Consider the following 23,678-nt stretch of genomic DNA (forward strand, 5'->3'; position numbering starts at 1 on the left):
ACTCTGGGAACAGAAGTTGTGTTGGCAAAGACTGACCGACTGGCTGATTAAAACTGAGTTGATGTAGAGAGATTGTAATGGTGTGGATACAAAGGCTAATCTTATCTTGGACTGTCTTCAACACCTAGAACAGCCACTCCTTGCCTAATTCTGTGATAGAACTAACATCTCGTGAGAAATAGATTTAAAAAAAAAAACCCTTGGGAATCTACTCCGACCAACCTCAAAGTGAAGAAGGCCATCAGACAGCGTCTTGGTGCCATAGAAAAAGCTTGCTCTATCTTTCTGTACCAGCCTCTCTGATGTATCTACCTATGTATTTTAAATGCCTTGATTTATGACTTTCTTTGTTCTGTAAAATCATACAAGTTCAGGAAACTGCTTCCATGTTGGAACATGGAATTTGGGGTACCATAAATCTGTGTTCCCAGGCTATGTTCACTCAAGATGGCTCCAGCATCAACTATCCCCTATTCGCTTTAAGAAGAAAGCTGTGTCTGTGTGTCAACAACGCCAAAATGAGGCTTAAATGAGTCTGCATGCACCATTTTGTGCCCTGAAAGGACACTTAACTACATGAAATAAAGTTATAAAAAGTAATTTCTCTTTTGTTGGGTTTCTTTAGACTAACCCCATAACCTTGTTAGGTCTTAAAATTGTGTTGCTTATGATAGCATTGGCTTCTAAAAATAGGATTGTTTTCAATCTTACCAATACTATTATCTTTTATGGAACCTTCCCCTTGTATCTCTTGATATTGGTCATCAGAAAGCTCAAAACCAAATCTGGGCCCAGTCCCAGATTTAATGGAGGAAGTTTTGTGTGGTAACTTGGCCACAGGTTTGTTCTTTAACATGGTCACTTTTTTCCCCTTCTCATTACTGAAATCAACTATATTTTATAGTCATACAAGATGAATTCTATAATAATACCTAAAGAACCAAACCCCAGTTTTAGTTGAATGCCAATCATTTACAGATTATCAATAAAAATTAATTATCTACAAGTATTGTTATATACAATCTGTTCCAAGTTACCAAAAGAACTTCATTATGTACAAGTATCATTATATAGGATCTGATCTTATCTCATCCTGAGCAACTTCACTTACTATGTAGAAACTTCCTTAACTCCTAACATCCCTAACTGCCAGCTGTGTCACACAACCTTACCACACCCTTGGATTTCTAATATCATAAGGGACACTATGATGTGGTGGTATGACAATTGCTTATTGATGTGTCTAGACTACGCTGATTGTCAATCAAATTGGATAGTCAAGTATACCCATATTTATTTTGTTCTTGCTGCTGTTTTCTTGAGAAAGGTTCTCACCAACTAGCACAGGCTAATCTTGAACCTGCAATTTCTTGCCACTACCTTCCAAGATTCTGGATTATAAACTCATGTCATGACACCCAGACCACAGTGCATTTTTTTGTGTACAGGGACCAAACTGCGTGGTGGCGCACACCTTTAATCCCAGCACTCGGGAGGCAGAGGCAGGCGGATCACTGTGAGTTCAAGGCCAGCCTGGTCTACAAAGTGAGTCCAGGACAGCCAAGGCTACACAGAGAAACCCTGTCTGGAAAATCAAAAACAACAACAACAACAACAACAACAACAACAACAAAAAAAAAAAAATATATATATATATATATATACAATGTCAGAATCAGGTCTCTTCTCAGATATTGAAAGGCACACTTACTAGACATGGTCAGACATTCCAGTGCCAAGATTTCTTACAGGGAAGCCAGTTAACATCAAAGGGAGTATTGGCTCCATACATCCTGCCCCCACTACCTTATTTGTCCCCTGACCAGGAATCAGAAGGTCTGGCTGCTTGATCTATGTTTGAGACCTGTCCCATCCTCAGAAAGCTACAAGAACAGAACAGCACATTCCACAGTTGAGTGGAGAGTGGGATATGACTTTCTCATGTACTCTGGTGCCTCACATTTGATCATGTCCCCTGGAGGGAGAGACCTGGTGGCACTCAGAGGAAGGACAGCAGGTTACCAAGAAGAGACTTGATACCCTATGAGCATATACAGGGGGAGGTAATCCCCCTCAGGAACAGTCATAGGTGAGGGGAATAAGGGGAAAATGAGAGGGAGGGAAGAATGGGAGGATACAAGGGATGGGATAACCATTGAGATGTAACAAGAATAAATTAATTTTAAAAAAAAGAACAGAACAGCCTTCTCAGTTTCCCTCTAAACACCTGTCCCAATATAACAACTGAGCTTTAAGAAGATTTTGACTGTATAATAAAGAAGGATATTGAAACAAAGAATTTAGTGTGGCCACAAAAATGGGCAAAAGAAGAAAATTATTGGCCAAAAATAACATTTGACTTAATATGGCTGCAAAATTTGGCACTAGTGAAGATAGCCAGACAGTAATATTAATTCATTTGCATCAAATGACTTAGGAAAATGATGAATCTTCTTTTCTAATTTATGTTAATATTTTTAATAACAAGGAAATGCTATACTCACTGGACTCCAAGGGAGGGTGGGAACTCTCAGGGATCCGGGGGATGTCACTAAAAGAAACAGGTACAGTGAAAATCCCATTAGACAAATTATCCTACCCGAGGCTACCACAGCCCATTTTATTTCAGTGATATAAAGTAAAATGGGTCTTTTGGGTCTTTAAGGATGCAGAAATGAAGGAGAGTTACTATTAGGTAACTACTAATGTGCATGAATGCCAAACACCACATGAAAGAAAACTGCAATAAAAAAGAAGGTTTTATATATTTAATAGCAAAACACTTTAAAATGACAACAATCAGACTAATATTGTGGATAAAATCACCACAATATTTTTTACTACCAAAACAGCAGTTTTGGAAATTTAAAAAAAATGTTAAAGGTAATATTTTATTTCAATTCTAGAAAACTGAAATGACGAAAATTTTACAAATCAGTAATATGCTTTACAAACACATCTGAAAGAGTTTACTGAGTGAGACAGATGGAAATGTCTCTTCATAATAAAATGAAATGATGGATATCATGGGCAAAGCTAAGAAAATTAAAAGGATGAATTGCTTTGAAAATTAACAATGGTTCAAGCTTGCAACAAAAAAAGCCAAAGTACTTCATGTACGTGCATGTAATTTATACATGCCACATATAATATATATGCAAATATATGCCCTTTATAGAGATATATATCTCTATACTAAGGTTTGCTGGATGCATGGCTATCATACTGCATGGTTAAAGTGAGTTGTGAGAACACCCATTCCTGCCACACTCACAAATTACTCTCTGAAAAAAATATTTAAGGTCACTTCAGCTTAATCTGTTATCCACTGAAACCTTCATATCCAGTAAGAATCCTGGGCCATCTTGGATTGAGAAGCATACTCTATAAGACTACATTGCCTCTCCTTTTCCAAAAATATTTTAGTAGCAATTTAAGGAGATTAACAATATTAATATTAAGTATTACCATGACATATTAAAGCAGACTGGAGTTACTGTCAAGAGAATTATCAGCATATCAGTTAATTATTTTAATCACTTACCTTACAACCTAAACTCACTTGGGTTATTTTTCCTCTCTTGTTTTCTCTTTTTGTTCTTGATGCCTCATCATCACTTTTCGTGCAAGCCAATTTTACAATTACCTCTATTTAATTTTAAAATTGACTATATTTATATATTTCTACAGATGAAAAGACCTCATGCTGGATACTTTATAAAATATATTGTATTATATATTTTAATGTAATTACCAATTTATGTAATTTTCATAAACTTATAATTGAGATAACTTACAATTAAGATTACAGTGCCTGAAATACAACTATTTTCACAATGATAATTTCCTTTCCATTCGTCTGAACAAATGGAACTGAAACATTTTTTTTTAATTGGGATAATGACAACTTTGGAAAAACGCTTTTGAAAATCCTGCACAGTAATATCTTATATGTTCAGTTAAAGTCTCAGAATCTAGAACTCTGAAACATTTTATGTGCTCCTGAGAGGGGGGCCAGGTGGAAGCTGTTTTTAAGATTCTAAAGTCATTCTGGGCCAATTTAACATTAATTTTTTTCTGTTTTTCTACTCCCAAATCCTGTGCTCAACCATTTTAATGATGATTAGAAGCATGAAAGTAAAGGATATGGTATTCAGGCTTCTCACAACATCTGAAAAGAGCTTAGGCATTTAATCTGTATTAACCAATGGTTAAATCTACAATGATTCTTGTAATCATTATGTCAACAAATTAAAAAGTAACATTAAAACTTATTAAAGAAAATATAACTAGAATTATTCTAACACAGTACACGACAGCTTTGATGTTTATTCAGACATAATTTTTAAGCCATACCCCTCTGAATTCCACACTCCATGATAGGTCAGGGTCTGGATATCCAGATCATTACTTGAAAGTTATATTGTACACAAACAGTCATAGTATAATTGTTATTCCAGTCCACTTTAATTGTCTGTTCTCTTAAGTCATGGTAAATCATTATCTTACTGGAGTATTCTCAAAGAACTATATATCTCCAAAAATCTGGTTATGTGTGCAGGGCTTAAGTATAAATTTTATGTTTATACTTTTGATTTCTTTCCCAATTTACTTACCTCTCTTTCAATCTCATGTGTACCTTAGCTCTAGAACATATTGCAAGTAAAACTAGCATAAATTATGGTGTTACTTTAGAAGCCTACATGGAAATATGTATTACTATTTAAAATGTCTTCAATGTTTATTCTTTGTTACCATTTAAAATTGGTTTTAAAAAAACTTGACTGTATTTTAAAGTTTTATATATTAATGTTCTGTGAAATATAGTCACACATGTTCAGTCCATCAATGTTAGAATGATTATATTTTCTTGTATGTTTCGCATGGAAACAATAAAAAGTAAAGTTACCAGGTTTTCAACATAATTGTCTAAAATCAGAGCTCTGAAATATCTTTGTAAATAGATATAAACAGTTATTTGCAAAGAATAAATTCAAATAGTAGGCTCAGTATAATGACATAGTTCAAAATGTTTACTAAAATTTATAGAATGGTAAGTGAATCTTCAGTCTGGACTTTAAGAGTTTGTTGCAAAAAATGACATTATGGGGACCTGCAGAAAGATACAGAGAAATATTCTACTGTTTGTAGAGTACTGAATCATGTTTTAAGATTAAGGTTTTTACAAATACCACACACTATAGAGATTCAAGTATCCAAATATTCAATATTCCCTGGTTGGTTTTAAATAAAAGTTGAACCCAAAAGTATATGGGAAGTATTTTTCTCTTTTATAAAATAAGAAGTTATTAAAATGTATAAACTTATTCAAATGTCACAAATGAATTGCCAGTTCAGTTATTCCCTTAAAGGAAATAGCACTGATTACATAAAAAATTACAAAAAAATCAGTAATCACTGAAATACAATACTTTGTTATATTTCACTTGTGAGTATATATATATATATCAATCAATATATTTATGTTGTTCAATTGTGGATCTTCTAGCACATAGGGGAAAATCATTATTCTACTTTTAAAGGTTAAGAATTTATCATCTATTATATATGCCCAAAATAGATTTAAAAATCTGTCCATATTAACATGTAATGTATGAATGTAAAACTTCCTTGTAAAACCTTGCTAACACATGTAATTTACTCAACTTAAGAAGTAAGTTTTTTTTAGCCTTACCCAATAGGCCTTGAAACAATAATTTCAACTTGAGGTTCTGATTTTGATTCTAAAATAATGTTGTAAACTTCTTCGTTTGTTGCTCCCGGCAGGGGTTTACCATTCCACTCTAGAACTTCATCCCCTTGAATTTAAAAAGAAGGGTATTTTTTTACCTTATATATTCTGTTTACTTTTCTTATCTTTTCTCTTTTTTTTTTTTTAAACAAAGAAATGCAAACCACATACCAATCATTTAATATTCGAGGCTTTGCTCTCAGGATCAAAGTGACTTGTCATATAATGTCAGCTAAGTGGTTCTTCTAACCACCTTTACTTTTTTTTCCTTTGGTTTTCCTCCCCCCCCAAATAATACTGGTCACTAAAAATAGTCCGATACAAAACTGCCTTTATCTCTTTAGATATATACAAGAAATAATACAAAAATAATCTCATGCTATGGGATGGAAATTAGCACAGCCTGTTTGGAAACATTAAAACCAATGGTTAGCAGCATGACCAGAAGTAATAAATATAATAAATATAATAGAATAAATGGAGGTGGTTCTGCGTGGGGAGGGCCCTTAACGAATGACCAAAAGTTCCGTATTAGTTTCGGTTTAAAAAAAAAAAACAGCAATAAATATTGTCGGGCATGAGTTTTCCATCTCTAAGTCGGGATCCTTTGTCTTCACCTGATGCACAACAGAATAAAAATGCATGAGAGGATTTGAATTCATACCCATAGGTAAGGTAACATAGGTAGCCATGACAGTTACAAAGCAAGCAGATGTAAAAACCATTGCATGACAGTTAATCCCCTTCCAGATGTTTAAAACGCATACATTCTAGACAGAGCACGGAGTGAATACTACAGTTAGGAATAGGAAATATTTAAGACAATAGAGAATTAATATAATATTGATTTCTTTGTGAAACACTCCAAGATCAATGAAGGACAGAAATATGATATCTCAGGGGGGAAAAAGCAAGAGCTGCCGATGGTTGTTATTTTAACTCCAGCTTTAAAGTAGATGGTTTGGAGGCAAAGATTTATCCTCATAAACATGTTAGACCCTAAATAGTCCTCTGCCATGTCTCTCCAGCTCACAGTGGTAGGCTCAGGTGAGCTGTCCCTGCATTAATGAAACTTTGAGGTGACTTATTTTTGTATGTTTATGCTAATTCTGCTGGGTTTTTTTTTTTTTATCATTTTAGGTTCTAAGTTAATTAAGGACCTAACTATAGTCCATGTTTAACAATTACCATTGTACATATTAAGGTAGATACAAATATGAAATTTTTAGATTTTAAATCATTTTATAGAAAATGGGAAAAATTCTTATAGTAATTCTTATTTCCTCAGACTTCCTTTCCTTAAAAGTAAAAAGCTTCACTACTGCTTAGGTTAAATTAAAAAAACAATATGGTTATTACCGATAATTAAGTTTTAATAGTGTGACCTAAGAAGTTACCTAGAAAGATTTTCAACTATACATCATTGATAAGAAAAAAACTAGTTACATATATATATATATATATATATATATATATATATATATGTTAGCAATAATCAAAGTTTTTTTATTACCAAAGAACCAAATTTTAACATCACAATCCAGAAGACCATCTTTCTTTCTTTCTTTATTCCTTTCTCTCTCTTTCTTCCTAATGACTCACACATAATTAGATACATTTCATTAGACCTATATACTTAACATATATGGATGTGTACATACTCACATATGCTGGGAAATATTTTACAATATAGTACTTACCATGATAATTCCTATTATTTTGTTCTATCCATGCTTTCAAAATGATGAATATAAATAAATTGACTTTAGTACTCAATAGTGGGAATAATGTTATTTTGCAAATGCAGTGCACTGTAAAGTACTCTTCCTCATTGACAGCAACATGGACACATAGCTTTTAACATCAAGATAAATTAATACTTGCTTTACTTTATTTATAGTGCAATAAAACTGAGTGCAGGAAGCATTTAACACCATTCACACTATTTGCTTATCCATGGATAATCATCTCAGGTAGTCAGTGATGGAGGAAAAGCTAAAAACAACATTTTGTCTTAATTTTTCACAGTGAAAATGCAATAGAGAAATCGACACAAAAATTACTAAATGATATGCTTCCTGCAGCCACAAGCATCCAGTGAGGAACAGAAGTAGAGCCAGGTGGTAACAGAGTGGAAGCAATTCGTCACTGCTCTAGGTGAGAGATCAAGAAACACTTGAAAGATGAGCACTGAACGATGAAAAAGATCTCCGTGGTTAGAACAGGCTGACAGCTGGTGCTGATGAAGTCTTGTGGGGGTGGAACAGAAGCTCGCCAGGATACAGGTAGACTGACATAGCCAGGGGGCTCTGTAGGTGCACAGTGGGCAAAGCCACAAAGCATTGAATAAAAGGATAAGCACAGAGGGATAACAAGTGTGATGCTGCTGCTGTGGACTTTGCGTTTCAGATGCTTAAACCCAGCATCTGTGAACAACACTGACTTGAAGGGGGGAGGCTGACTGTACGAATCTATGGAAGATGGAAGTAAGGTTCCAAATTCCCAGCAAAGGTCAAGAAATAACACCACAGGTGATGTCTTTTTTTTTTTATAAGCTAAGGCTGTTTATATGAAGATAGAAGAGAATTAAGTTTGTACATTATAATATATATCCAAGAGTCTCTATCATTGTGTCTACAAAAATTAAAAACAAAAGCACCCAAATCAACTGCTTAATATAAAAAGTATACTCATATGCTTTGCAATTATCTAGTTATGCTTTTTATCATTTTAGAATTTAATTTGTCAGGTGCTAAGCTCATCAAGAGAGTGTTAAAGAAGTAGAAACAACAGGTTACATCACAGAGATCAACCACCCTTTCATTTCTTCAGGAGTCATCTAAGAAAAGGCAAACATTTCCAATGGCCGGTAGACAGTTTTAATCCGCAAATGCTTCTTTCAGTGTCTACAGTTTGCTAGCTTTAGCTACTGTAGGATTCTTCTACTTTTTTTTTCTTTTTCAGATTTATTCTTGTACCAAGGATGACCTACATTGGCACAGGTTCCGTTATCTACAGTGAAATCAACTAAAATTGCTACCATGATTTCAACTAAAATTAAAAGTAAACAACTTGTCAAAATAAAATAATAAAACTTAAACTGTGTTGCTACTGAAAATATAGTACATCCAGTGCGGGTTTTTTGTTTGTTTGATTTTGTTTTTACTGGGTACTTAAGGCTATAGAAGGCAAGGAGGAGGAGGAGGATAAATAAAACAAACAAACAAAGAAAAACATCCAAATACTATAGAAGTGGCATGATATGTCACGTTTAAATTAACATATATTTTAATACATATTCTATGTAGAAATCATTATTATGATTATGTTAATACCAAACACAATTTACTATTCCTAAATAAGTGGGTGGTTTGGCACGTTATGGAAGACTTTGCGATATGGAATGCAATTTTTACAAATGCTAGTCCGCTTTGGGTTTAAATTTTTGATGTAGCACTATGAAATAATCTAGAAAATAAAGATTCTTTCATTGTTTTTCATCTATGCTTTTATATAAATAAAAAGTTTCCTAATCTTACCTTCTTTTAATTGCTACTTATACACAGATACCTATTATCAAATTGCTAAGCATGTGTATTACCAGGAAAAGAAATACACCTATGCATTATAATGACTTGGTGACAACTCACATATATAAATTACTGAACACAGATTGAAGCCTATCAGCTTATACAGAGATAAAAAAATACTTCTATATGAAAAAAAGAAAATGTACCTGCTCTTAGGTGTCCAACTACATCCGCTAGGCTGCCCTTCTTTACTTTGGTGATGAAAGCACCGAGGCGTCCTAAGTCCGTCATTTTTCCTCCAACCACCTGGACAGTTATAAATCCATGAGTCCCTAACACTCATTCAGAAACACATTAGTTATCAGAACTGATTGTACATTGTCTCCTAATGTGTTACAATTCAGTGAGGGAACATTCGCGAATTGCATTTTTGTTGTCGTTGTCGTTGTTGTTGTTGTTGAAGTAAATAGTAGTAAAGCATTATTTACAAACATCACTGTACCGGGGTTTACAATGTAAGGCAGGTTGTGTTCTGACTTTTTACAATGCACTAACAGTCAAAGGGCTCTGTGAAAATGCACATGTAGAGGACAGAAGAGCAATTCCCTGGTCATAGTCAGTCATCAAGTGGTGGGCACTGTTTGCACTGAAGTCATTGATTTTCCATATGTGAATCAGCTTATCAGCATAAAGATATACCCCCACTGTCCCTATCAAGTGTTGGTCCCTTTTCTATCACTGTGATAGCACACGGTAGACTTGAGTTCATACAGACTAGAGATTCCATCAAAGCAAAGGAGTGCAGTGACCTGCCACTGTACAAAGTATCATCGCTTCAGCACGCCTACACAAAACATCTAGACGACACCATTTGGCTCCGTACTCTTGAATCTCAAACCTGAATTAAACTGATAAACATGTGAAACTCTCCATTGCACTGAAATTCAACATATTAGAAATAAACCTCTAGGCTCAAATGTAATGGATGTAATGGTCTGAAATATATACAATTAATGATGGGTGAAGGAGAAAGGAGGTAAGTGGAATAATACTGAATACTGAGATTGGTCCTCAGTTCTTAGGAACATAGCTATTAATACAGGATACCAAAAGTAGTTAATAGCAGGAGTGATTAATAATTATCATCAACAAAATATAAATATAATATTTTATATTTATAAATATAGGCTGTAGTTTGGTTCAAACTCAGAGCTTTCATGAATGCCAGGCAAGGATTCGACAGATAAGTTAAACCTATTCCCTAAATTAATGGCCAATGCGTCTCAAGAGTTCCCACACGACAGCAGCAATATTTACAGCAAAATCTTTGAATATTTACTCAGGAAACTTCCAGCATTATAGTGTGATTTAACACAATGTCTGCATACACATAATGCAAGTTATGATGTATATGCACATGTTTATGTGTGTGCCTATATACACCATTCTATAAAAAAGGATTATTTTCGTGAATCTAGCATTTTCTCATATTGATCAGAAAATAATAAACGTGTTTAAAAGTAACATTTTACACTTTTTAACATTACTAGATTTCTGTCATTAGGAAGCATTTCCCTCACTGATACTTTATGTTTCTGCTCAACATTTAAGTAAAGCTGTATTCACTGGGGGAGACTTTACTTTGGGAAAGACAGGAAAAAAATTTCCAACCAATTGTTTCAAACTTTGTGAGTGCAGTCTGTGCTGTACCTTACCCTGGAAGAGGCGCTGTGAGCCAGCACGCTTACCTTCAGACCCAATAATGCACCCGACTCTTTGGGCATGCTTGTTCTCTTGTTAAGAATAACACGGCCAATTAATCGGTCTCCCTCTTTAGATGGCTGCCACGTCACAGGATGCTATTAAAACATATAAAGTGAATAGCTTATTTTCTTTTTTTTTTTCTACAGCTACAGAATCAGATGGTGCAGCATAATGCAATTGGGGAGGGGGTGTTGAGACGCTAGATTGGGAAGTCTTTATTTAGAGAAGTTCTAAAGTGGGTTTTTAGAGCTTTTCAGTTAGAGCTACGTTTCATTAGCAAAGATTCTAAAAGTAGTTGCCAACTAAGGAAGTCTTGAAAATAGCTCTGAAATGGAACTAACTGTAATTTTAATAATATCTCTACTAGAAAACCGCATTTCAGCTGTTAATGCTGATAGTATTCTGGGCTGCATAGTCAGTCAGCTCCTGAACTACACTGGCTTCACCTTACACTCTAAATCTACTTTATAGTTATATAAAGGTACTGCTGTTTAGTAGATAACACAGTGAATCTTTAACCAGGTTGCCATATGTCTGTTACATACTGCTCTGTCGTGATGCCGGTCAGTGACAACAAGTCCCAGGTCCCAGGCACTTGTGCAGTTTGGAGACAAGCAGCACCCTTCCATGTACTGTGTTACCAAGTGATGGATTAAGTAGAATAGGATTAAGCAGAAAGGTATGAAACACATTTCAGCAATAACATTTGGCCTTTAATCAGTTAATGTGAAGAAGCACACATGCCATGATATACATGTGGAGCTCAGAGGGCAACTTATAGAGGTTGGTTCTCTCATTTGTCGGTGTGGGTCCTGGGAACTGAACTCAGGTTGTCAGGCTCGGCGGCAAGTGACTTTACTAGTGAGCCATCACGTGGCCCGTCAAAGGTAAACAGGAAAAAAAAAGTTAAGCATGATTACAATGAGGTATCCTCACTGTATAGTAAATCAAAGATTGTCTGGGATATTTCCATCTTATTCACGTGAAATTGAGTCATGAACCTTTTTTGTTTTCTCTCATACATGTGCTATATAGAAGATAATAAAGATAACACAGAAATAGAATTGCTAACTATGAAGAAATATGAAGAGAAAAAGGTACAGGAGAAGCATGGGCAAGAAGAATGGAAGGCTGAGTGGAATCCAAATCTATATGCAAGAATGAAAATGCCACAGTCAAAACTATTGTTCTTCCAATAGAGAGGAAATTCAAAATAATAACATTTTTGTCTAGAATATAAACATCATTGAGAAGCTTACTCCAGCTCATATATCTACTTATCAACATTGTCACTATGACAGAAATAGCCCAGTTTTTAAAGTGCGGTGGATTCTGTTTAACCTCATTTGTCCTCACCAAAGGCTGGATTTCTGTTGCTTTAATTTCAAATATCTGAACTTGAATTGACAGAAGTTTCCAAGCTTCCCCGCCCCCGTACGCCCAGCATTTAAAAATGCTTTCTTCAGATGTTAAACTAGGATAAACACTGCGGCCCAACAGCTGAAAACCTATGCAGTGCAGTGGGTATGACTCTTGTGTGTCTGTGTGTGCCTTTCTATGTTGTTCTGCATGTGTGTTTTCCTCTGTGTCTATGTCTCTGGGTGTGTTTATTTGCAAATTTGGGCATGTGTGCACTTGTATGTTCATGTAAGTGTTGGGGGGGGCACTGAGTGGCTGAAACTCTTTTCAACATGCTGAATGCTCTATCAGAACTCAGATGAGAAGAGGTTAAACTAATTAATTAATCATCACAGTAGTAGGTCCTTATCTACAGGAGCATTGTCACGCAGGCTAATGCAGTCCTCCACCCTGGGCTGTACCCTCACTTCTCATTTGATTGTTATCTCTGAAGATATCTTACAAATTCCATGCAATGGGAAACTGAGCGTAGAAACTCAGCTGCAGAGTAACATTAAGGTATATGAACTCAGATTTAAACTAGGTACCATCACATTATTTAAATATTATTATGGACTGAACTTGTTTTTTTTGGAACAGTCACTAATTATACATTTTTTTAAACAACAAAACTAATTGTTCATCTTTAATAAGATACACTGTGAAAACAGTGCTGTTATCAAACTTTGATCCCAGGATCTGAATCTTAACATTTAAATAAAATCTATTTACTATAAGAATATGACGATATTTTACTATTATAAATATTTAACAAAATATTTTTATTAAATAAAATACTAAGATTCATTTTCAGTGTGGACATATAAAACACTGTCAGGCTTCAGGAGGAGTATTTTTTTTTCTTTTTTAAATTTTTTTATATTTTACATATACTTTTATATTATGACAAATATATACAATAAACTATCTACAGCAAGAACCATGAAGCAATCAGGAATCATATAAATATTACATTCTTAATGTTTTGGCTGTTTGTATTTGGCAGCCTTGAGGAAAACATCTTTCTATCTTGGTATGTCTAAAATTCTGAATATAAAAATACTTATCATATCTCATCATTATCAACTTACAACATATATCTAGACCTAAAAACATCTTTTAAAATATATTTTATTAATTTATTCATATTACATCTCAATTGTTATCCAATCCCTTGTATCCTCCCATTCCTCCCTCCCTCCTATTTTCCCCTTACTCCCCTCCCCTAAGACTGTGACTGAGGGGGACCTTTTACCCTTGCATATGCTCCTAAAAACATCTTAACCCCCAAACAACTAAGGTTAATTGTAAAACTAAATTTCATGGTGAAATCAAATAATATTGGAGATAAATCTCCTTTTTTTCGATGTGGTCTTTTCAAATTAAATTAATAATAGTTGTAATAAAATGTGTAATAGGTCCAGAAAGATTATTGATTGCATAGCAGGGGATAATCAATATCACATATAAATCTTGAGCTATATATGCTGTGAGAAAGCTTACCGAGCTAATAGGTGATGTTTCCCTGCTGTGCCACGTGGCAGGATCCAACCAGTAGTAATCCAAGTCGCCTGTGCAGTGGGAAGGAATGAAAACTGGTTAAAATAGAAAAAGCAGTAATTTCAGCTGTTGTGAGTGTTCACATCCCAGATTGGTACACAATTGACTTGTGAAAGTTAAGGTGTAGATCAGAGAAATAAATGAAGGAGAGATACAACTGTGCTTCATGCAGTGAAGAGTTGTTCTTTAGTGTTATCAGTCACCCTAGGAACACCGACACAAAGCCAATGGAAGCTACAGGGTCCACTCTCCACCCTGCCTTGCCTCCCAGAACTCTCTCAGAGGCTACCACATCCCATTTAGTTCTCTGAGTGGAGAAAATTTGAAATTTAGGCTCTCCCTTTAAACTCATCTGCACTATATCCCTTTTCAAAGTCATGTGGTGGTCTAAATCCTCTTTCACTAGCTGATAATATGTCACACATACCTAGTACTTAAAAATAAATGAGCTAATCCCCTTTAATTTAGTTTGTAATTAAAACCAAATAAGAAAAAAAATAAATGAGCTGCAAGGAATAGCTTAGCAAAAGGCTACATGCAGATGGCATTGTATTCAATAGTATTACCAAGGCCATAAGGAACTTAAAAGGCACTAGCATTGTGCACATGAATTTATAAGTATTCATTTTAATATTTGGTTTGGATATAGTGTCAAAAACAGAAATAGAGGAAAAAGCATAAAGAGTAGTGTTTTCAGTATTTGTATGGCAAAAAAGGACCTGAGAAATTTTTAAGAAAAGTCAATTACCAATGACCTTCAGGTTTTAACTCAATGAAAATGGTCTCTCCACACATCTCCAAAGAGAACAAAAATTATCAGAGAGTTGGCAAAGTATGCCAGCTAATCCCAAAGCACATAGCTACTACAACCTAACTGTTTGAAAAACACATTTGGCTTATAATTGCATCTTAGCAACAAAAACATTTTCATTGGTAGCAGGCATGGGAGATATAGGAACTGGAGAAATACAATACATAATCATATCAAAATTTTGTGAACTTTGTAGTCATGAAACCCACACATGCCCACATCAGCATTATCTGCAGTTTTCTTTTAAACACCTTGAGTTGAAAAAAAATGTTATAAGCACTATTATAAATATTGAAATGCTATTTACATACTCATAGGGAAAATGGTTGGTTCTGTGCAGGTATTATGTCAGAAGCAAGAAGAGCAAGAAGTATTCTTTTAAAATATTACTTCACCTGGGACCCAAATCTCTCTCAAAACTCACATATTTGAATTCGCAGATGGTTAAATATCAAAGTTTATGGGTTTCTAAACGTGTATAGGACATTTTCCAGTTAGTGAAATGTACAGAATTTCAAGTGTAAGAGCATACGTGTCTTATATTTACTATCTGTAGAATTTCCCATGGTTATTCTCAGGTAGTTAATCATCGGTACATTTCAGAAAACAAATTATGACATGAAGATTGAAGTACTGATGTATTTAATGACAAAAACGGTCACTGCCATTCACCAACGTTTTTCCCCGTGTTCCATATACTCTCTGAGAAGACCTGACGAGCGCTAAACGTCCAACCCATCCTTGAAAGACGCATATTCACAGAACTCCTGAGACTCTGTCAGGATATGTACAGGCCTTGATATGGTCACTAGTTTAAGGAATCTATACACTTGGGCTTCCTCAGCCTGTTCTCTTCTTCCTGTGATGGTTCAAATCTTTATTTGACTTCTTTCCTATATATACACAATGACTATTTTTAGAAAAAAAAAGTATTTCACAAATGCAAAGAACCAAAAGGGTGATGTTTATGGTAAAATTCAATGACATTCCTTATTTGAAAACATGCCTTTCAATCATTGGTGTTCTATCATCTACAAGTTACTTGGGGAAACCACACTGAATGCTATAGACTCTGTAGTCATACATTTTGACAACCTTTGATCATCCACTTTATTGCAGATATATATTAAATAGTACTGGGAAATTAATATGTAAAAATTCAATACTGTATCATACAAAGTGTATTTATTGTTGAATATATCAAACCTACTTGTACTTTGAACATATTTTAATATTTTTATGATCATCTATTAAATTGCACCATTTTTGCTTTAAAATGTGCAAAATGAAAAATAACATGTAATTTTAATCTGTTGTTTCTTCTGCCCATAATTATGGAGTTTGTAAGATACTAAATTTTTAAATACTACAGTATGTCCTTATAATATACATCTCCTGTTATTGATAATTAAGAACACAATAAATCTTGCTCATAAAATATTTTTAAAAATTCTTCTTTATAAAATATATCTTTGACTACTAACAGATGATTAATGATACTGCTTGCTTCATTGTAGAGCTTCAAAATAATAATAAATCCAATAATTTTGCTTGTAGACACATGTAAACATTGGTCTGCATATTCAATATACCTCTTGAAATCTAATCCACTGTATCATTAATTCAAAACAGGAAAGCATATCAACTGGCAGCTAAATTTGTGAATAGCTATGTTCAAAATAATTTTACAATTCTGAATTTATTTTGTGGGGCATTTTAAGGCAGACTAGCTTTCCACACCTTTGAAAAAACAAACAAGTTAAACTGTAAGCATAGAGCTTTCATTGTAAGAGTTTGCATGAACTATGCATATACAAATGTATTCTAATTCATAAATTATATATATATATCATTTAAGTGGGACATGAATCTTATGTAAACAGAAATATAATTAAGTCAGTATGATTAGCATATAAAAATGCATTAATATACATTATTTTGATTACAAATTTAATTTTTGATTTATAATGCCAAATCACATTGGATCTCATTAAAATAAACCAATATCATTAAACATAACTATGCTCCAAACAGAATACTTGATTGAGTCTGCATACTAAAAATATTTTTTTAAAACCCATAGCCTTCATTTTATGGTAAGTATTTCATAATTTAGGTAAGAGCTACACTTGCCTATGGTTAGTATATATGTAGTATGCAATTGTTAAGGAAATGTTATTCACCACAAAGGCGTGTGCTAGTTAAATATTAGAGAAGGTGAACATCACATACATCTTTAAAACACATATGAAGCATATTCTGACATCATCGGAATTAATGGTGATAACAAATTTTAAGACAGATTCTCAATAACCCCACATAATTTCCAACACATGGTTATAAGTGTGTTTGCTGTCATCTCAAGAAACAAACTATTCCTCCTAAATAGATTACAGGATTTTCATACAGAACATAAACTTCACAGACTTAGAATCAAAAGCAATACCCATCTTCCCAGGGACTTCCTAAGGCCTTTACATTGTTTCCTTATTCCTCTATAACAGTGGTTCTCAGATGTGGGTTGCAATACCTTTGGGGGATCACATGACAGATGTCCTGCTTATCAGGTATTTACATTATGATTTATAACTGTAGAAAAACTATAATCATGGAGTAAGAAGAAAATAATGTTGTGGTTGGGAGTCACCGCAACATGAAGAACTGTATTAAGGGGTCACAGCATTAGAAAGGTTGAGGACCACTGGTCTATAACAAAACCAACCAAAATTAGGAGAAACTAAACTATTTAAGTATAGCACAGGACAGAAGTAATTATCAAATTTACTGAATGTGTGCATGTCATATATACTGGATTGCAGTTCAGTGGGATTTTAATGAAAGGGAGTTTAATGTAAAAAAAGGTAAAGAAAGCATTCTCCACACAAAATCTCATGGCTAGTACATAATAAAGGCCATTTGGGAGGTATATGATAATAAAATATACCCATTTAAATCTTTTATGAAGACACTTATTTGAGAAATTTCATTTTAGAAATGGGAATTAAAATCTAAAGCTATGAGTTAAGTTGTAAAAATATCATTTCATGTAGTATGTTTATATTTTAGAAGTTCTCCTATAGCAGGAAGGTGCCCTGCTTCCAAATTAGATTAGTGGTACTTTATAATAAACAGGCAATACTTTGCTATACAGCAAAGGTCTCAATTTCATTTAAATTAACAGTCAATTGTAAGAAAATTATTTTATAGAACATATTTTGTAGTCATCACAATTAGATGAGAAAACATGCTGTTAAATGCGCCCTTTAATCACACAATCTATAAAATGTCAAAGGCTATTCTATAAATATACATAGTATTATAAAATTAGCAATTGTTATGATTCCATTACTGTCTTTCATCATAGACAGTCTAAGTTCTTATGAAAGGAGAAATATCAGTCCTCACCTACCTTCTGGTAACTTCATTCAAACTTCATGACAGCTTTGATGCCCTAAATGTTTAAAGGTAAGCACTACTTAAATACTTAAGTTTCTGTCCCTTGAACTCTCAACCTGACACAGGGTCAAGGCTTACTTGAAACAGTGTTTAGAATGGACCTCTTTAATAATGATAAGTAATTTAAAAACCAAATCAGATTTAGCCATTCAAAATAAGTAAAAGTAATAAATATATGCATACACGCACATACACAAGAATGTATCCTTTCTTGAGATATCTGCATTACTTACAGTCATTCTGGCTTTTGTTAGAACAGCTTTTTTTCTGAATGCATATTAGATATTTCATACCTATCCTTATATCCACAAAAAGTGTAGCTTTCACCTCTCATCTATAAAGCTTATTTTTATGGCAGATAAGACCATCACAGAATCCACAACAGGTCAAAAGTGGTACCCAGTCTAGCTGATACATCTATGACACGATTTGTACACCTATGGCTTGGAGACCATCATAGAAGAAGGAATAGAAAAATGATAAGAGCTAAAGAACAAGGTCTATTGTAACACAGTATCTTCTATGTACATAAGGAGCTGAACTCAAGAAATCCTAATAATACAGCTTCCCTGCTTAAACAAGATCTAAATAAATGACAATACCAGTTGACATTGAATATGGAAGAAATTTCACAGTCCCATCCCTAGATAAAGAGCTGGTAGGAATTAATGGCTTCTTGGTGGTTGACATACACCCTCTTCCAGAAACGATCCCCCTGATAAGCTATCCAATCCAAGTGCTCATCACTAAATGTACATACTTACAATTAACAGTAAATGTATTCAACAGCTTGTGTGTGTGTGTGTGTGTGTGTGTGTGTGTGTGTGTGTGTGTGTGTGTGTAACTAGAGTAATTAAAGAAGCGGCCATCAATTTGGTGTCAGTGGTGGGGGAGGACACAAGAGCTAAAAGGGGGGATAGAAATTATATCCATAAAGTTCTCATGTATGAAATTCTAAAGTATATAAATGTAAGCACACAACAAGAATGTGACTCTCCTATGATTCAGCAATCTTACTTCTGAAATAACCATCCAAGGAGCTTAGTGTTTTAAAGAGAATGTTGCACTCTCTTGTCATAGCAGCATTATCCCCATTTATGGGATTTTCCCAAAAGAGTTTTAAAAAGGGGAAGGGGGAGAAATTTCACCTTTTATAGAAGCTACACTCATCCCTAAAGGTGTTTTCATCGCAAATCATCAGAAAAAATTATAAATTAAACCAAAAATTAAATGTCAACTCTTACCTGTTAAAATAGATCTATATTTTTAAAGGTCAATATGGATAATATGGAGAAATATTGAAATCTGTGTAAAGTAATGTTCAGCTAGAGATGAGACATCTCAGGGGATATGGCCAAAACAATCGAAATCAGGATCTTAAAGAAATAAATGAAACCTACATTCTCATGCACATTGCTCCACTGGTCACCATAACCAGTACATAGAGACACCAACGTCCACTGCCAATCTAAGAGGTAAAAAACAATAGTGTAGAACCATACATTAAATATTAATATTTTTCAAAGTAGAAAGACTCGCCATTGTGGACTAAAGATAGATGGACATAGAAGTCATTATATTAAGTGAAGGATCCAGACACAGAAAGATAAATGTGTGGCATATTGTTCAATATGATAAACAACATAGTCAAAGCCAGACACTGAGAATGATGTGATGACTTTGAAAGGCCGGGGAAGGGGATATGATCTACTGCTCGGCAGTCAGCAGCGTTAACAGCACTGCAGTGCATACTCACGAGCTGCCTGTGGGCTACATCTTATTGTGGGCTTCATCTTAAATATGCATTTCATAAAGTATAGAAAGAGAGTTGGAAGAGACGGACATGCTTTACAGCACTCAATTTGGTCATAGTTTCACAGGTATATGTATCTTTAAATTCTGCACAATGCATAAAACAGATAGGTATGATGTTTTTTGTAAGCCAATAATGTGGTTTAAGAAACAGAAATTGGAATTTTAGAATTCCCCCTTATACCATTTTTCATCATATAACTAACGACACTACTCTTGGCATTGGACTCTAACGTCAATATTTAATTAAACTGACTCCCCAGTTACTGAGATGATTCAAATAAGGGCATCAATTGCTGATCACTACACTAATGAGGTGCCAACTTCAAGACTTAATTTCAGTGATCAAATATTTGTTTGAGGGCCAAAGATGCAATTCAGACTTGTAACTTTTTAGAGCACATGAAAGTGAATTTAGAAACTGGTCTAAGAAAGGAGATTGCTTTAACAGCTTCCTCCCTTCTTTTAGGAACTGTTCAGGGTTTTTAGAATAATAGGGGAAGATACCAACACTATGCTTGAGTATCTCTAAAAAACGCTGAGAGAGCAGACTAGCCATCCTGGCGGAACTTTGACCTCGATCTCCTGGTGAACAGGAGAGCATGCACACTGTTCTTTAGGAGGTAGCTGAAGATCATGGACATCACAGTTCATGAAGTACCAACAGAAAGCCATACTTTCAGCAGAATACAATCATATCTACTAACTTTTTTCTAAGTACTATACCAGCAATCATTCCTACCAATTTTTACACATTATCGTAAAAACTAGAATGATGCTTTTTCCTGCCTCGCAGTTTACTTAAGACCTGTACTAACCACAGAATCTCAGTGTCTCTCTGATTGTCTAGTAATATCATTTCATCTAATGAGATTGCTATGTTTTTATATATAAAACTTAAAAACAGCGGCTAAAAAAGAACAAGGCCTGTGAAACCAGGAACTCATGATGATAAACCTAACCCTGATATTGGGAGCATTATATTGGTATCCTCTATTCACCTTATAAACTCCATCCTCTTCTTTAAAACAAGGATAACTTACTTTTCTAAAAAAATATTTTATTTAGTTTTAATCTATGTGCGTTGATGTGAAAGAGTCAGATCTTGGAGTTACAGACAGTTATGAGCTGCCATGTGGGTGCTGGGAATTGAACCCGGGTCCTTTGGAAGAGCAGGCAGTGCTTTTAACCACTGAGCCATCTCTCCAGCCCAATAACTTATTTTTTATATAAACTATTTCAAAAGTTTGAGATGAATTACATCACCTTTGTCAACTTCCAGAAAAGTTAGAAGTAAAATTTAATGTGTAATAGTTGTATAAGTGGTGTTGAAAGTATGAAATTTTCATATTTTCAGGCAAACAGCTATCAACTCAATAAAATTAATGCACCTTAGAAAATGTTAAAAATTTTTTCTGTTTATAAGAATTTTTAAATGTTCCTACTAAAAACATCTGACAGGACTTCAATAGTCTTAATTATGTCTTAAATGTTAAATAATACAGATATTAAGTGTTAATTACACTTTATTTTTCCTCAATTTTAAGCTACCTAGGTGCCTAAGCATTCCTTTCCTAGGTGAGATGCCCAACAATATTATCTAATCAATATCAGAATTAAGTGTTAAGAAAACAATCATGAAGGATCCTGGGGAGATACCTCAGTCAGTAGTGTTTGTCATGTAAACATGAGAAACTAAGTTTGGAATCCCAGCACAAACACACACACAAACACACACACACACGCTAGGCAAGGTGATGTACATCAGTACTCCCCATGGTGGAAAGATGAAAACTCATAAATCCTTGGACATCATTAGTCAGTCAGTATAGCTGAATTAACAGGCTCAGTGAAAGACCATGGCTCAAAATAATGTGGAAACTGACTGAAGACAAAGGCCTCTGGCTTCTACATGCATGTTCACATAGACACACAAGTTTGTACATACACCAGCACCCTTGCCACAGTCACTGAGGACTTCAATACGTAATATGTAACACAGTCAGCGCTGTCTCCAGATGATGCAATGGAAAAGCACAGAAATCTATAGATTTCTGTTAAATACAGATAGATATTGAGAAATTAAAACTTATTTGAGATGATAAATAATGGTCTTTATTTTATGTTTTCTACTACGGAAAGCAATACTACTTTACATAAATTTGGATTTTTTTGGTGCCAGAAGATGTTTCAAATTCCAAATGTAACCCCTAAATGCCAGGATGCTCAAAAAACTCTTACCCATTGCCTCTGCTCTGCCCCAATGTTGGATGTTGTGGATTTAAAGAAATCAATTAAATCAATTAACATTTCAGTTTGAGTGGGACCCCTGGGCCCAAATCTGCCTATCATAATGTTCTACTTGTAGGCTTCTAGGACCCTCTGGATCCTTCTACTTTGCCATTCTCCCATGCTTCTCTCATCTAGAGTCCCACTAGAATGTCCTCCCCTCTGTCTCAGTTTCCTGGTAAGTGAAGGCTTTCGTGGGACATGCCCCTTGGGCTAATATGCAGATATAAGTGAGTATATACCATTTGAGTCTTTCTGCTTCTGGGTTAACTCACTCATTATGATCATTTCTAGCTCAATCCATTTATCCACAAATTTTGGGAATTCCTTGTTTTTAATAGCTGAGTAGTATTCCATAGTGTAAATGTACCACAGTTTCTTTATCCATTCTTCTACTGATGGACACTTAGGCTGAACTCTTTCATCAACAAAACTCAAACACATACCCATCCATACACACATGCATATCCTTGCATGTGTGGACACACACAACCCTGTGACTTAGTTTAATGAAGTGAGTTAGCTGGAAATTTTCAGTTGATCTGTAACAAAGGATTGGAAATGATGATCCGAGGTGTCAGAGAAAGATTGCCTAGGCCATTGATTAGGGACCAAAAGGTGTTCCTCGTGTAAGGGTTTAGAGAGGAATAATCTTATGTGTAAACATAGCATTAAATGTCATGTCTTAGAAAGCACTACCCCAGAATCTAAATATTGAACAGTAGGGATAATAGTGATGATAACTAAACACTCAATAGTACTAGATAACAAATCACAAAATTGACAGTCTCGGGGAAATCTTTCTTTTCTAACACAGCAACTCTTAATACATCAGACTTTGGGAAGTGCTGTACCCAGGAGGAAAATATACTGCAACTTTCCAACTGACCAGGCTTCCACATTGATACTGAGCATTCCATTCACGTGGGAGAACAGGTTGTGACGTGCAAAGCCTCGGAATAACCAGCCAGGATACCCTGTGGAAAAAATCGGGGTTTATTTGTTTTCATTGTTTGGGGACTGGCTATTACCCACAGGTTTAAGAAACTGTAGTGTGGACATGCTGACAGAAGAAGCATCGTTACAATGACAACAAAAGCATTCTAGAAGAATCTTTTTGATAAAGGAAGATGCTAATGTTCAGGCAGCTCAACCCGAACAGCACTAACTGTTGATATCCTGAGTGTCAAATGGAATTCTACCAGCCTCTGCATCTGAAGTCCTGGAAATGGTCAGTGGGGAGCCTGGTACCTTGCCTGTCATGGTGGTGCTGATGCAAACAAGGAGAGCAGTTGGTGGATCACAG

The 23,678-nt window shown here is 34.7% G+C and overlaps 1 protein-coding gene across 46 annotated transcripts in view; it reads right to left on the reverse strand.

Moving 5' to 3' along the window:
• RIMS1 (regulating synaptic membrane exocytosis 1) overlaps positions 1 to 23,678 on the reverse strand; it is a 487,053-nt gene that overhangs the window by 158,214 nt on the left and 305,161 nt on the right. For all 46 annotated transcript variants that reach the window (XM_084753104.1, XM_084753101.1, XM_084753098.1 and 43 more), the window contains 5 exons: positions 13,948 to 14,015; positions 11,031 to 11,141; positions 9,489 to 9,588; positions 5,696 to 5,819; positions 2,505 to 2,551 (listed from right to left, as the gene is read on the reverse strand). In XM_084753104.1, coding sequence (XP_084609230.1) covers positions 2,505 to 2,551; positions 5,696 to 5,819; positions 9,489 to 9,588; positions 11,031 to 11,141; positions 13,948 to 14,015 — 450 coding nt within the window. The remainder of the gene's footprint in view (positions 1 to 2,504; positions 2,552 to 5,695; positions 5,820 to 9,488; positions 9,589 to 11,030; positions 11,142 to 13,947; positions 14,016 to 23,678) is intronic.

The sequence above is a fragment of the Acomys minous genome (assembly GCF_964271855.1).
Source record: "Acomys minous genome assembly, chromosome: 13".
Classification (NCBI taxonomy): domain Eukaryota; kingdom Metazoa; phylum Chordata; class Mammalia; order Rodentia; family Muridae; genus Acomys; species Acomys minous.